The sequence below is a fragment of the Staurois parvus genome, unplaced genomic scaffold (assembly GCF_062004578.1).
Source record: "Staurois parvus isolate SC_StPar_1 unplaced genomic scaffold, SC_StPar_1.0 ptg000401l, whole genome shotgun sequence".
Classification (NCBI taxonomy): Eukaryota; Metazoa; Chordata; class Amphibia; order Anura; family Ranidae; genus Staurois; species Staurois parvus.
Window position 1 is genome coordinate 3,715,936 of NW_028318197.1, and position 13,722 is coordinate 3,729,657.

A 13,722-nucleotide genomic window follows, 5' to 3' on the forward strand; every position below is an offset into this window, starting at 1 on the left:
ATATATATATATATATATATATATATATATATATATTGTGTGTGTGTATGTGTATATATATATATATATATATATATATATATATATATATATATAAATATTTTTAATTTGTTAGCTAGGAAGACCTGCTGTTTGTTTACATTAGAAGACAGACACCCTCCTTAAAATAGAGGGGCAAAGAGCTGCGTTTTTAGTGCCTTTGTGTACTATGAAGATGTAAGTAGTAGATGAGGACTTTGTTTAAAGTGTTTTTGCTGTTTGTTTGGAATATTTTAACAGTGTAATGTGGAGTTTCACTTAACTAAATTAACTAAACAAAATGCATTTTCATTTGCAGCCCCTGAACACACTGTTTTTGCACCTTTTTGTGGCTAAGGAGGAATTTTCACTACAGAGCATCCAGGAGATCCTCAGGTAGCGGGTTTTATTTTCCTGTATGCATTCATTAAAAGTCTCAAATCATTACCTTCTGGCTTGATTCACACTATGTGGTGTGTTTTGCAGCATGATTGGTAAAGCGCAAACATAGTTATGAATGGACCCATATAGTTTCCCTTTCTTTCACTTTTTATGTCTTATGAATCTTTCTCAGCCACCCATTTGGGTCTGAAAATCCTGAGAGTGGAGGAGATGGAGTGCTTGAGATCTCTGAGAATGGGATCAGTGGGCTTTCTGACTGGATCCAGCTTGAGACTGCCTCGGTGTACATCAATGACAGGGATTCTGGGAGCATAACTCCACGGGTCCTCCTGACCCAAAGTTTGGAGGCAGCTCTGGAGTTCCGAGAAGGTGTCCACTTCATAATGGGCATCTTGGTAGTCAAACAGCAGTTTAAAAAGAAAGCCCCACCGATATCTGATATCATGGGACTGTAAGATTTGGAGAGGATGTTTTAAAGCTCTGTGCTTCAGAGTGGTTGATTGAGCCAGATACAGTGGGGCAAAAAAGTATTTAGTCAGCCACCAATTGTGCAAGTTCTCCCACTTAAAAAGATGAGAGAGGCCGGTAATTGGCATCATAGGTAGACCTCAACTATGAGAGACAAAATGAGAAAAAAAAAAAACAAGACAATCACATTGACTGATTTGGAAAGAATTTATTTGCAAATTATGGTGGAAAATAAGTATTCGGTCACCTACAAACAAGCAAGTTTTCTGGCTCTCACAGACCTGTACCTTCTTCTTTAAGAGGCTCCTCTGTCCTGCACTCATTTCCTGTATCAATGGCACCTGTTTGAACTTATCAGTATAAAAGACACCTGTCCACAACCTCAAACAGTCACACTCCAAACTCCACTGTGGTGAAGACCAAAGAGTTGTCGAAGGACATCAGAAACAAAATTGTAGACCTGCACCAGGCTGGGAAGACTGAATCTGAAATAGGCAAGCAGCTTGGTGTGAACAAATCAACTGTGGGAGCAATAATTAGAAAATGGAAGACATACAAGACCACTGAAAATCTCCCTCGATCTGGGGCTCCACGCAAGATCTCACCCCGTGGGGTCAAAATGATCACAAGAACGGTGAGCAAAAATCCCAGGACCACATGGGGGGACCTAGTGAATGACCTGCAGAGAGCTGGGACCAACGTAACAAAGGCTACCATCAGTAACACACTACGCCGCCAGGGACTCAGATCCTGCAGTGCCAGACGTGTCCCCCTGCTTAAGCCAGTACATGTCTGGGCCCATCTGAAGTTTGCTAGAGAGCATTTGGATGATCCAGAAGAGGATTGGGAGAATGTCATATGGTCAGATGAAACCAAAATAGAACTGTTTGGTTGAAACACAACTCGTTGTGTTTGGAGGAGAGAGACGAGTTGTGTTTCTACCAAACAGTTCTATTTTGGTTTCATCTGACCATATGACATTCTCTCAATCCTCTTCTGGATCATCCAAATGCTCTCTAGCAAACTATGTCTTCCATTTTCTAATTGTTGCTCCCACAGTTGATTTGTTCACACCAAGCTGCTTGCCTATTGCAGATTCAGTCTTCCCAGCCTGGTGCAGGTCTGCAATTTTGTTTCTGGTGTCCTTCGACAGCTCTTTGGTCTTCACCATAGTGGAGTTTGGAGTGTGACTGTTTGAGGTTGTGGACAGGTGTCTTTTATACTGATAACAAGTTCAAACAGGTGCCATTGATACAGGAAATGAGTGCAGGACAGAGGAGCCTCTTAAAGAAGAAGGTACAGGTCTGTGATAGCCAGAAATCTTGCTTGTTTGTAGGTGACCAAATACTTATTTTCCACCATAATTTGCAAATAAATTCTTTCCAAATCAGCCAATGTGATTGTCTGGATTTTTTTCTCATTTTGTCTCTCATAGTTGAGGTCTACCTATGATGCCAATTACAGGCCTCTCTCATCTTTTTAAGTGGGAGAACTTGCACAATTGGTGGCTGACTAAATACTTTTTTGCCCCACTGTACATGTTAATTTGGTAATGGTATCCCTGAAACTAGAGATTGCAAATGTCCCTAGATGCCCATAGCACCTCATCTTTAGTGCGGTAATAGTGTAATTTCAAGACTATGTCTTTGGGTGGACCATCCGGTTGTGTACAGGTCAGTGCCTGATGGATGCAATCCATCCCTAAACGATCTGTCAGGATGTTTGGAACCAGTTCCTGTAAAAGGGCCAGAGTTGAGCCTTGGAGTTCTGTAATGCTTTCTGGGAGCCCCTGGATTCTAACATTGCTTCTCCTGGCCTTTGAAGTCAGATGACAGTCTCTTGGCTGTAGCAGTTAGCTCCTCACAGACTATGCCCTTGAATTAATCAAGCCAAGAGGGGTCTGGCTCAGTGTACTGTGAGCATAGTGCTGAAGGGAACTGCTGGAGGATCTGCCACAGTGAGTGCCGCATCGTCTTCAGAGGACTGCAGGATGCCATTGGGTCCTCTACCACCATAGATTTGGATTTATCAATTTATTCCATGGTGCAGAGCCAAACACCAGACGTTCACCACCTCCAGTGAGAAGGTCACCAGGTGTCCACTTCCATATGTCATCAGAGGCATTAAAAGAGTCCAGATCAGCTTCACGCATCCGCCCCTATAGCTTCCCTTTCACAATAAACTGCAGCTATAGATGTGAACTAGCCACATATGAAAGAATGGGATTCTACTTGAAATGCATTTTCATGCAGTAACATTCATATGTTTTTCTGCATTAACGGACAAATGTAAATAGGTCATTTGCATTAATAACAGAAACCTTCTGTATGTAGAGCAATTAGGACAAAAGAGTTTTGAGTAATATATTGATTGGTGTTTACGTATTATACCACCTCGCTGAGCCTTATTTTATTTATTTATTACAGGTACTTATATAGCGCTGTCAATTTACGCAGCGATTTACATATATATTGTACATTCACATCAGTCCCTAACCCTCAAGGAGTGTACAATCTAAGGTCCCTAACTTACATTCATACATACATATATTATGGCCAATTTGGACAGGATCCAATTAACCTACCAGCATGTCTTTGGAGTGTGGGAGGAAACCGGAGTACCCGGAGGAAACCCACGCAGGCACAGGGAGAACATGCAAACTCCAGGCAGGAGGTGCCGTGGCTGGGATTCGAACCAGCGACCCTAGTACTGCTAGGTGGAAGTACTAACCATTTAGCCTTACCCCTTAATTAAACCATCTGTGAATAACACCTGCACTAATAAAAAAAATAAAAATTATATATATATGTGTATATATAAACTGTATACTGTATAGGACATTGGGAATGCGTGGTGGATGGCAGGTATATTCCCCCAAAATCTGAGTTGTGATCTCTTTTCAAGAAATTCTTGAGTACTGAGGGGTTTTTACCCGTGCAGGGTGAGGCGTTCTAGGGCAGTCTGGAGAGGAGGCAACTGAATTTTAGTGCTGTCTCGATTGCTAAATCCTTATTAAGGACCCAGAATTTTGGAGGTTCAAAGAGGTTTTTTGGGTGGGAAGAACCTCCAAACCCTGATTACCAGGATTTGGTTCTGTAGGGGTGAACCCAAGTGCCTCGGAGTCCAGAAAAGAAAGAGGAAAGAGGCAGCTGGTGGCAGTGAGAGAGTTCGTTGGACACCTGTGTGAACAGAATGGACTGAGCTTCAGTACCTGACCTGTGAAAACTTCCTCCTTGGGACTCCTGAAGTCAATGGGAAACCTCAAAACCAGAGAGTGGGACTGGTATGGTGGTGGTGCACCTTTAACTAGTTTGGCAATTCTGAACCAGCTATTGTATGTTCTGTTTTCTGAAGATGAGCTGTGTTTTTTTTTTGTTTGTCTGCTTGTTTTTCTTCTTTCTTTTTTTTTAAATAAAAGGACTGTTTGCTTTACACACGCACACACGCAGGCACGCACATTCACACATGCACGCACACATGACAGATCAGTGGGTAAGCACAAGCTTAAATCCAGGTTTGCATTTGCATCCGCTGTGATTCGACTTCACCATTGTAGGTTCATATGCCAGATAATGGGATGCAACACCACTAAATATTCTGCCATTTGAAATGTATTCATCCTTGCATGGGTCAAAAACAAGTTAATCAGCATAATCTTGTGAACAAATGAACAATAATTTTAATAAAAGCTTGTGCTGATTAACCAGTTTTTGATCCCTGGAAGGATGAATAAATAAATTAACAATGTACAATCCTGCTTCTTGACTTCAGTGTCTGATATTCACATTTATAACTTCTTTAACAAGTCAATTTACAACATGATCAAATCTATAAAAATCTATAAAAATTGCCATGCTCAGAGGTCAACCAGAAGATCAGGATGAGAAAAGAATAGATGGCCTATAACGACTAGACTGCACTGATATAGGTGAAGTCAGGAGCAAACATATTGTTAAGGGAGCAGCTTAATGCAAAAAAAAAAATCACAGAGTTTCCAAAATTTACACAAAAGAAGTATCAAAGGCAATTACAGAACCTCAAAAAACATGACAGACCCGATCTGAATATGACAAACATTACTGCATTCAAATATGTATACCCTCACAATGTATTATTCATGAAAGATCTTCAGAGGGTTATTTTCAGTGTCTCCTAGCTCACCTTTTTAATCTCCATATGTATACACTTGACAGAACACATTGTACACTCTCTATGGGAGAAGAACATCTGTTGCAATATTTGCTTTTGTTCCATGTCTGAAGCACTTGTCCCTATCATGCATTATGTGACATTTTACTGTGTAATTTCATTTTCTTAGAATAAACAATCCATGGCACAATTAAATCTTATATGAAAGGCATGTGCCATTGTTAGTCACAGAGGCACAGCCACTGATGTTAACTCAGTCACTGGAATTTGTAAAGGCCAAGTCCTCTCCTAATGTATTTTCATTTTAGAGTAGTTGTTGACCAAAACCTCATGTTGGCTTTGTATAATTGTATTTATTAAAGGTATTTACATATATATAATACATATTGTACAATCACAATAGTCCCTGTCCTCATAGAAAATTACAATCTTGCATACATACACATAGAGGGCCAATTTAGACAGGAACCAATTACCTAGTAGCACGTCTTGTGAATGTAGGGGAAACCCATGCAAGTACAGGTAAACTCCATGAAGGTAGTGCCCTGGATGGGATTCAACGTGAGGACCTAGCGCTGTAATATAGGAGTGATAACCACTTTAGTCCCAACAATTTAGCAGCATTTACAGTGGCATGATGATGTCCTTCCATCCCTCTCCTGGTTTCATGGTTTAGTTAAAGTTATTGTAAACATGCCTGGAATCCACCCTCAGTCCTATGGAAGTCTATGACATTACAAATGTTCTCAGTGCTCCTGTTACCTCATTCATTCATTTTTCATAGCTGCCTGATGACCTATGTGTCTGGGTGATGACCTTTTAGTGAAGAGCAAGTGGGTAGTGGAGATCTGAGGTGGCAATCGGTATAATATGAAAGCTAGTAGCCTATTTCTTCTGTTCCCATGATTGGTGGACTCCATTGTGGACACTGCTGTCCCTATTCCTGCACCATGATTAAGCTCAACACAATTATGGTGGTAAGAATGGTGTCCTAACCTATTCTATTTCTTACAAGTTTGAGCGTGAAAATGTGATGTGGAGTTGCACATAGGACAATGACAGCTTTGTGCAAATAAGAAACACTTTAATAGATAACAATAACTAAAATCAAGTACAAATATGTGATAAAAGCAGCTTACAGACCTTAGATGTTATAAATACAGGTAATACATGTTAGACTTGCCAACAATGCAGTGTCACTTCCTGTGAGCTGCACCAAGGAATATCTGCTCTCCTAGTTAGCATTTGTAAACTATTATTTGCCTTGCCCCCCATTTAATGAAGATGAAGCGATATGGCCATGTTTGTAGTCCATATCAGGAACAGCCTAGGATGACAACCATGGCTTCCTCCATAGATACAGTGGAGACATAGCCACCCAGGAACAGGAGGTGTGTTATCTGCAGGATTACCAGGTGAAAATAAAGCAAACGTTGCTAGTTAAAAGAAAACTAATGCATCACCACATCAAGGACTAGCAATCTGCAATATGTTACATTTTTGGCTTTGGTTTTAGATACACTTTAAGCATATGAGCAGACAAATATTACCAGGGGAGGCAAGATATGAAAAATAGCCCTCTATAACTTTTCCATATTTAATATTAAACATCTATTTTATTATATATTATTATAAAATTATATGAACTAAACTATCTCAGAATAGCTCTAGTCTTTGGAACATGTGCAACATACTTGAGTATGGGTTGTTCGACTTTCACATGTTGGTAAAGTAACTCTTCCTCTATAATAACTCTTCTTCTTCTCTGTTTTCATTGCAGGTAAATAATGGATTCCAAGTAGAAGCAACCTGCAGTCATTGAGTTCTTGACAAAGGAGGGGTGCAGGCTGCAACATTTATGTTTATACAGAGATGACATCATTGACAAGAGTCACCAATGACAAGAACTTGCTCTGATTTCATCTCTGTAAACATTTTGAAGCCTTCTGTGGATGTCAGACAGCCTCCACCCCTCCTTCATCAAGTACTCAGTGATGACATGTTGCTTCTGTTTGGAATCCATTATTTACCTGCGATGAAAAAGAATTGCTACAGAGGAAGAGGTACTCTGCCAACATGTGAAATTTGCATGACCTTTGTAAGTTAATAAAAAATGCTATGCCCACTTTTGCAATACTTGGTACATCCTCATATCCTGTATTTGTATGTTTTGTATGTTCCTACTGCAGTATGTTTTATTCAGGGGTGGCCAACCTTTTGATTTTCTTTGGTCACATTAGAATAAAAGGAATTTTCTTGGACCACACATAAAATACACCAACAATAAGGGTAGCTGATGAGCAGAAAAAGTCCGGCAGACCACAACTTAATGATCACTGATGTAGATAATGTACCTATCTGAGTAATAAAAATTATTATTTTTTTTAACAGTTTTTATTATTAAATTAAAAGAGGTCAACATAAATCTAGTGCGATATTTGACACTGTTTTTGATAAACGAAAGCATCAATGTCTGGTTCGATGGATATAGCAATTCTCAATGCGGCTTCCTATGGGGGCATAGGATGAAGAGGAGGAGCCAGAAGCACTGACAGAGCATCTGAGAAGAGGAGAATCGGAGCTGCTCTGTGGAAAAACAGAGCAGGTAAGTATGACATAGTTTTATTTAAAAAAAAAAAAAAATAAAACATGAAGCTTTACAACCACTTCAAAGTGAATACATTACTTTTGGTACAGCCCTTATATTATAGACAGTTGAGAGCTGTCAAGGTACAGGCTGAAGCTTCTGTATCATGAGGGGAAACAAATAAAACATGTATAATAATTATATTTCTTTTACATTCACAGATCTGTGTTTAATGCAGTTGCAGATGTGCACTTTATTTGCCTAGTAATGCCGAGCAATGTTACGCTACGTAAGTTTCACAATTTTTGGGGGTTTTATTTCATACTATTTCTAATTTGGTAATAACACTAAAAAAACCATTGTCTGGCTCACTAATACAAAGTATTTTTGCCATCACTTCCTGAAAAGAGCCTGAATTGCTGATTATTGTATACCTTCTCTCCTATCCCATTACTTAATGTAGTAGGTGCGGGCTGAACAATAGAGACCTGTTCCTCCATGCATGCTAAATGGTGTGGATGGACAAATGTGGCCTGCTGGCTTTTGCACTCTGATAGCTGGTACCTGTCTGATCATTTGCTTTATCTGATTGGATGCCTTCACTCTTTGGCTGATTATTTTCCACCCAGCTCCTTTGACAATAGAGCAATTGACTTTTGTTGAGCTCGATGGTGTCAACAGGGACACCCACGTCTCAAATGTTGCCTGATTCAGCTAATGGCAGCCTTTAGTATATATCTAAAGTCAAACTTTGTTTTCATCACTATGGCTAGAAAACTTAATTTTTTTCCATTTTTCTTCTCTCTGATTTTTTCTTTATATAAATATCCCCCTGAAAGCAGACCTTCATCAAAGCATCAAATACAAGGTTTTCCTCTTCACTAATGTCCATCGCTCCATATAAAAATGCTGCACTTCACCCTATGCACATGATGCCACCACTTTTAATGCTATTGTACCCAACCATTCATATACAAAATAAATACATTTTATTAAATAGTATATGGAATATTAATTTTCTCCTATTTTTTTTATCTAGCTAGTGACTTAGCAGCTGCATTTGAGCCTATGAAGAAAATTGCTGAGACGAGACTTACTGAAGAACATACAGTATACATATGTTACAGACACAAACATTGTCCCCAGCTTTTCATCAGGAAAGCCAGGTAACCATCATGCCCAGTGAGCCGGGAAAGGTTAGAGGGTTACCTGGGTAAATCTCTAACCATGCTTTGAGTTTTAATATATTTGTGTGTGTGAAAGATAGCATTTCCTGTATTTTTTCTGTGCTTATGCAAGATTAATCTGTAATCATTGATTTTACATACCTGTTGACACCAGCCCCATTTGGATACAATAGGCAGTATTGCCAAATGCAGTCTCAATACAAAGATAGGGCAAAAGCTGGGTTGCATAGGATCAGGGGCGGACTGACAACAATGGGGCCCCCGGGCAATAGGGGATCATGGGGCCCCTGTGTCCTTGCCCAAACTCAAAAAAGCCTATGAAAAAGGTACCAGGGGCATCTCATGGGGCCCCCTACTGACCCTGGGCCCTTGGGCAGTGCCCGAGTTTCCAAATGGTCAGTCTGCCCCTGCATAGGACCCATTCACACCAATGTACTGGGTGGTGTGTCTGCAGATACAGTGATGCTGACCTTGTTTTATTACAGTGCATGACAGCGCACTGCAACACATCACAATGCACTGCAATGCATAAAACTAACATAGAGTTAAAAAAAAGAACAAAACATAGCAAGCAATGCATTGCAGGACACCTTTACATCACACAGCAGGACACATGCATTATGTGCTATGTATTGCTGTGTGATGAGGTGTGAACCAGCCCCTACTGTTGACTACTACTGTGACATATGAGTTTCAGTTTTGTTCCCTTAGTCAGACCCATAGATACAGGCTCTGTTTGGTAAAGTGCTGCCATGACCACCAAAACCCGAGATTAGTCATTTTAATTTGAAAAAATAAATCTCAGCACTAGAGGTCACTGTAGCTCATAAAATAATTTATACAAAAAAAATTATAATGCGTTTATATTCAACCCCACATGTTACTTCAAGGTTTCAGAAATGTTCATAAAATGTGTAGTCTGTAACAGAACACTCAATTTTAAAAGAACCCAATAATGTTTACATCCACCCCTGATTTTATTACACTACTTGAAAACATAACACACTGAAAGTGGTTGTAAAGACTCATGGTTTTTTACCTTCATGCATTCTATGCATGAAGATAAAAAACCTCCCCCCCCCCCTTTTTTTTTTTTGTTGTTTGTTTGTCTTCGCTCTTTTCTTTCCTCTTGTCTAGTCTGTCTTCTTCAGGCTATTTGTGCTGATTGTGATCCCTGTATTGAGCCCCGTACCAGCAATACTGCATCCATGTGCTGGACTCCTTAGAGAGCCTGCGTGTTCAGTAGCTCTCTGTATTCAGAGAGGTTCCTTCTTCTGTTCTTCTCGCATTCTGTATGCAGATACAGTAATAATCTTTCCTTAGAGTTCATTATGTTATTGGTCTCTAAGGGGTTTATTTACTAAAGCTGGAGAGTCCAAAATCAGACTCCCTTCTGCATAGAAACCAATCAGCTTCTAACCTCAGCTTGTTCAATGAAGCTTTGGCAATGAAACCTGGAAGCTGATTGGTTTCTATGCAGAAGTGAGTCTGATTTTGGACTCTCCAGCTTTAGTAAATAAACCCCTAAATGTCTATCATTTTTTAAATTTATTGTGTTTTCTTCCTATACGTCACTTATGTACACAGTTTATTTTCATGCTTTCTCATCAGTACATATTTTGTATTAGTCATCGAATCCTTTGTATGTTATATTCTTGCTGGTCATTGCATATGTTTTTGACTGATTCTCTGCTGTTTCCTATTCTGTAATAAAATTCTTTGTAAAAGAAGATATAAAACCTTCTGTATGCAGCAGTCCCCTCAGCAACCCTAACACTTACCTGAGCTCTACATGGACATGTAGAGCAGCAGCTCAGGAGCGAGCCTGCTCAGATGCTCCCATAGCAAGCTGCTTGTGCCAGCAGGGGACTCGAGAAGAGGAGGATACGGGCTGCTCTGTACAAAACCATTGCACAGAGCAGGTAAGTATGACATGTTTATTATTAATTATTTATTATTTATTTATTATTAATTTTTTTTTTAAAATTGCCTTTAGTATCACTTTAAAAGAGAAGTTTTATTTTCCAAATTATACTTACCTAGGTCGGTCCGATGCTGCATCCATCCCTCACCGGCTCTAAGTGTGAGAACTCAGCAATCACATGGCCAGTGATCACTGAGTTCTCACCACTGCTGTGAGCAGAGATAAGTGACTGTCAGTCACCACTCTCTGCTCTGTCCCCCCTCCACGCTCACTGGAGCACTGGCCTGTGGAAGGGGAGGGAGCATCTAGCTCAGGCTCTCAGTGGCTCGCTGAGAGGCTGAGCCAGGTGCTGCTACAGACTCTGGGGTGGATCCTGAATTTAAAGTCGTGATCTTTCCCCAGCCTGGACCAGCTCGAACTGCACTCTTGTGATCCACAGCCGAACTTTGGCTGTACTTCGGCTTTAAAGCATATCTAACCTAAAACAGAAATGTAATACATTTTATATTTAATAATATATTTTATATTAGATATTTTACATATATTATATTATATTTTATATTGCAGCTTACCAATCCTTAGATGTGGTGGAATCATTCATGTTATCTTCTTAGGCATTTTCTCTTTATTTTCATCTTGTGACCCAGCCAGTAACACATTTCCCGTCCTATAAGTGGCTCCTCTCTATAGAGGAAATACGGAGCCACCCTAGAACAGCAACATTGTCAGCCTGTGGAGATGGTAGTGTTAAATGGACTAGTAGATTTTGAGGGACTTTATATAAGTGACTAAAAAATTAAAGCTTTACTGCAGATAACACTTTTTAAGCAGCTATAGCAGAAGGTTTTTTTGGGGATAAAAGTTTTAGTTATATGAATAAAATCTGACTATTGTAAGCACCCCTGTCAGTGTAAAATGGTTTGTCTCAACACTCTAACTGACACTTTTGCTGGACAACCTGTATTGGTAAAGTGAAACTAATGGCAAAAAGACTTAACTTATTTGCAGCGGTCCAACGCCTGTGAGGTCCCTCGCTGGTCTTCAGCTGTCTTGGTTGGCTGATGCAGGATGAAGTCACTCCCGCTCATATGCAAGACTGCGGTCTTCCTGGCACACAGGCAGTCTGTCGAAATGTAAACTGTATTTTTTGGGTCTGATGCTTGAAAGGCAGAGGAGAGATCTGGGGTCAAATAAACCCCAGATTTCTCCATAAAGATGATCTGTCACTTCTCCAGCTATCACAAAGGATTTTGTTCTTCCCTTGCGATAGCCAAAAAGTGAGAAAAGAAAAAAATAAAAATAGACAATGTAAAAAACCCCAAAAACTCAGTGTACATTTTATAGGGAATTGCGAACAGGTAGGTAAATGCGTTTCATTGCTGAAGAGACATGTCTCTTCTGCAGTAAAGGCCCTGCCTGTTCGCAATTTTTACATTTTTCAACTTTGATTCCAACTTAAAGGAAAATGACAAATAACAGACTTACTGGCCACATCAACAAGTAGAAAAGTATGTTATGGCGGATATCATTATATATTTTGCCCATAGTTCCACTTTAGGACAGGCTTAAGTAATTAGAATTATATTAATATAACTGCACCTTATATACAAAGTTTAATAATACATCTTTATTATCAAGTAAGGGATGAATCATTCATACTCATAATAAGAATACCTCATCATTTTTAAGATGAGGAACAGAAAACCCTTGTGTTTGAGATACGTAAAACAGCAGTTGCTCACTTTTTCACTCCCTCTGAAAACCAGAAAGCAAGGAATCCTAGTGAATAGAGGCCTGAACATCACTCGTTTTTTTCCCAGAGGCCATCTGCAAACCCAGAACTGCTAAATGTTTTATGTGCAGCATGTATTTATTTTACTCTTTTATGTAGTGCTGACCTATTCCACAGATTTACACATACTGTAAGTCTTTGTCCCCAGATGAGCTTGGATCGTAATCTTAGATCCTAGTGACTCTACCGCAGCCATATGCATGTAGTTATACCATGGAGTAATTTTGGATGAAATACACTAAACCAAGCAAGCAAAGAAGGGGTGCACTCTCCTTGTGCATTACCATGATAAAAAGGATTTTTTTTTAAAATGACAAAAGTGTATACTCACAAACCAAGACTCATAATACAAACTGGAAACCAGAGCTCTGAAGAAGGGAATACGTCTCCCAAAACGCGTTAGCACACCCTGCTGTCAGATTACTGTTTTTTCAGCCTGTCATACTGGTTTCCAGCTTGTATTATGAGTCTTGGTTTGTGAGTATACACTTTTGTCATTTTAAATAAATTCCTTTTTATCGCGGTAATGTACGAGGAGAGTACGCCCCTTCTTTGCTTTCTTCCAGTACCATCAAGATTCCCCGATCTTTAGAGGGCTGCACCCCAAGAAGTGACTGTTACTGTGGTCTTGGGAGACTTACAGACTTGAGCGCTTGTGTATGGTTTTTCTTTCTCTACACTTAACCAAGCAAAATGTTTATTAATTGTGGAACCTGTTCCTGCTGGCTGTATACATATATATAGTGACAAAAAAGGTGGGACTTAATGCTCAGAAACCTCACATATGCATTCATGGGGAACCTTTATTCTGTGCTGAGAATACGCTCACTGTGCACTCCTAGCACAGTGACTGAGCTGTCAGCTCACGGTCATTGTTTTTGATGCAGAGCTCCAAATCACGTGACCACTGTGACAGCCAATCACAGCAGCGGTGGCACAAAAGGGTTTACTATAGCCATAACATTTTATTTTATTTTGGATAGACCAGGTAGGGTTAAAGCCTCTGTCAAGTGTTTATTGTCAGGAGAGGATGTAGTAGGTGATCTCTCCAGCGAATGACATCAATAAATAGAACAACATTTTCAGAGAGAGGAAAGGTTAGATCCTCTGGCAATTTTTTGGATTGCTGTAGAGGCGAATGATGAACAGCTCTGTATTTTGGCCAGAGCACACAAACTTCAAAAGAGTGGACAGG

General features: G+C 39.8%; 1 protein-coding gene across 1 annotated transcript in view; it reads left to right on the forward strand.

Annotated features, from left to right (window-relative positions):
- CFAP61 (cilia and flagella associated protein 61) overlaps positions 1–13,722 on the forward strand; it is a 409,554-nt gene that overhangs the window by 22,395 nt on the left and 373,437 nt on the right. Inside the window, exons 4-6 of the mRNA XM_089686524.1 lie at positions 338–414; positions 7,846–7,913; positions 8,664–8,790. Of these exons, the coding sequence (XP_089542650.1) occupies positions 338–414; positions 7,846–7,913; positions 8,664–8,790 (272 nt within the window). The remainder of the gene's footprint in view (positions 1–337; positions 415–7,845; positions 7,914–8,663; positions 8,791–13,722) is intronic.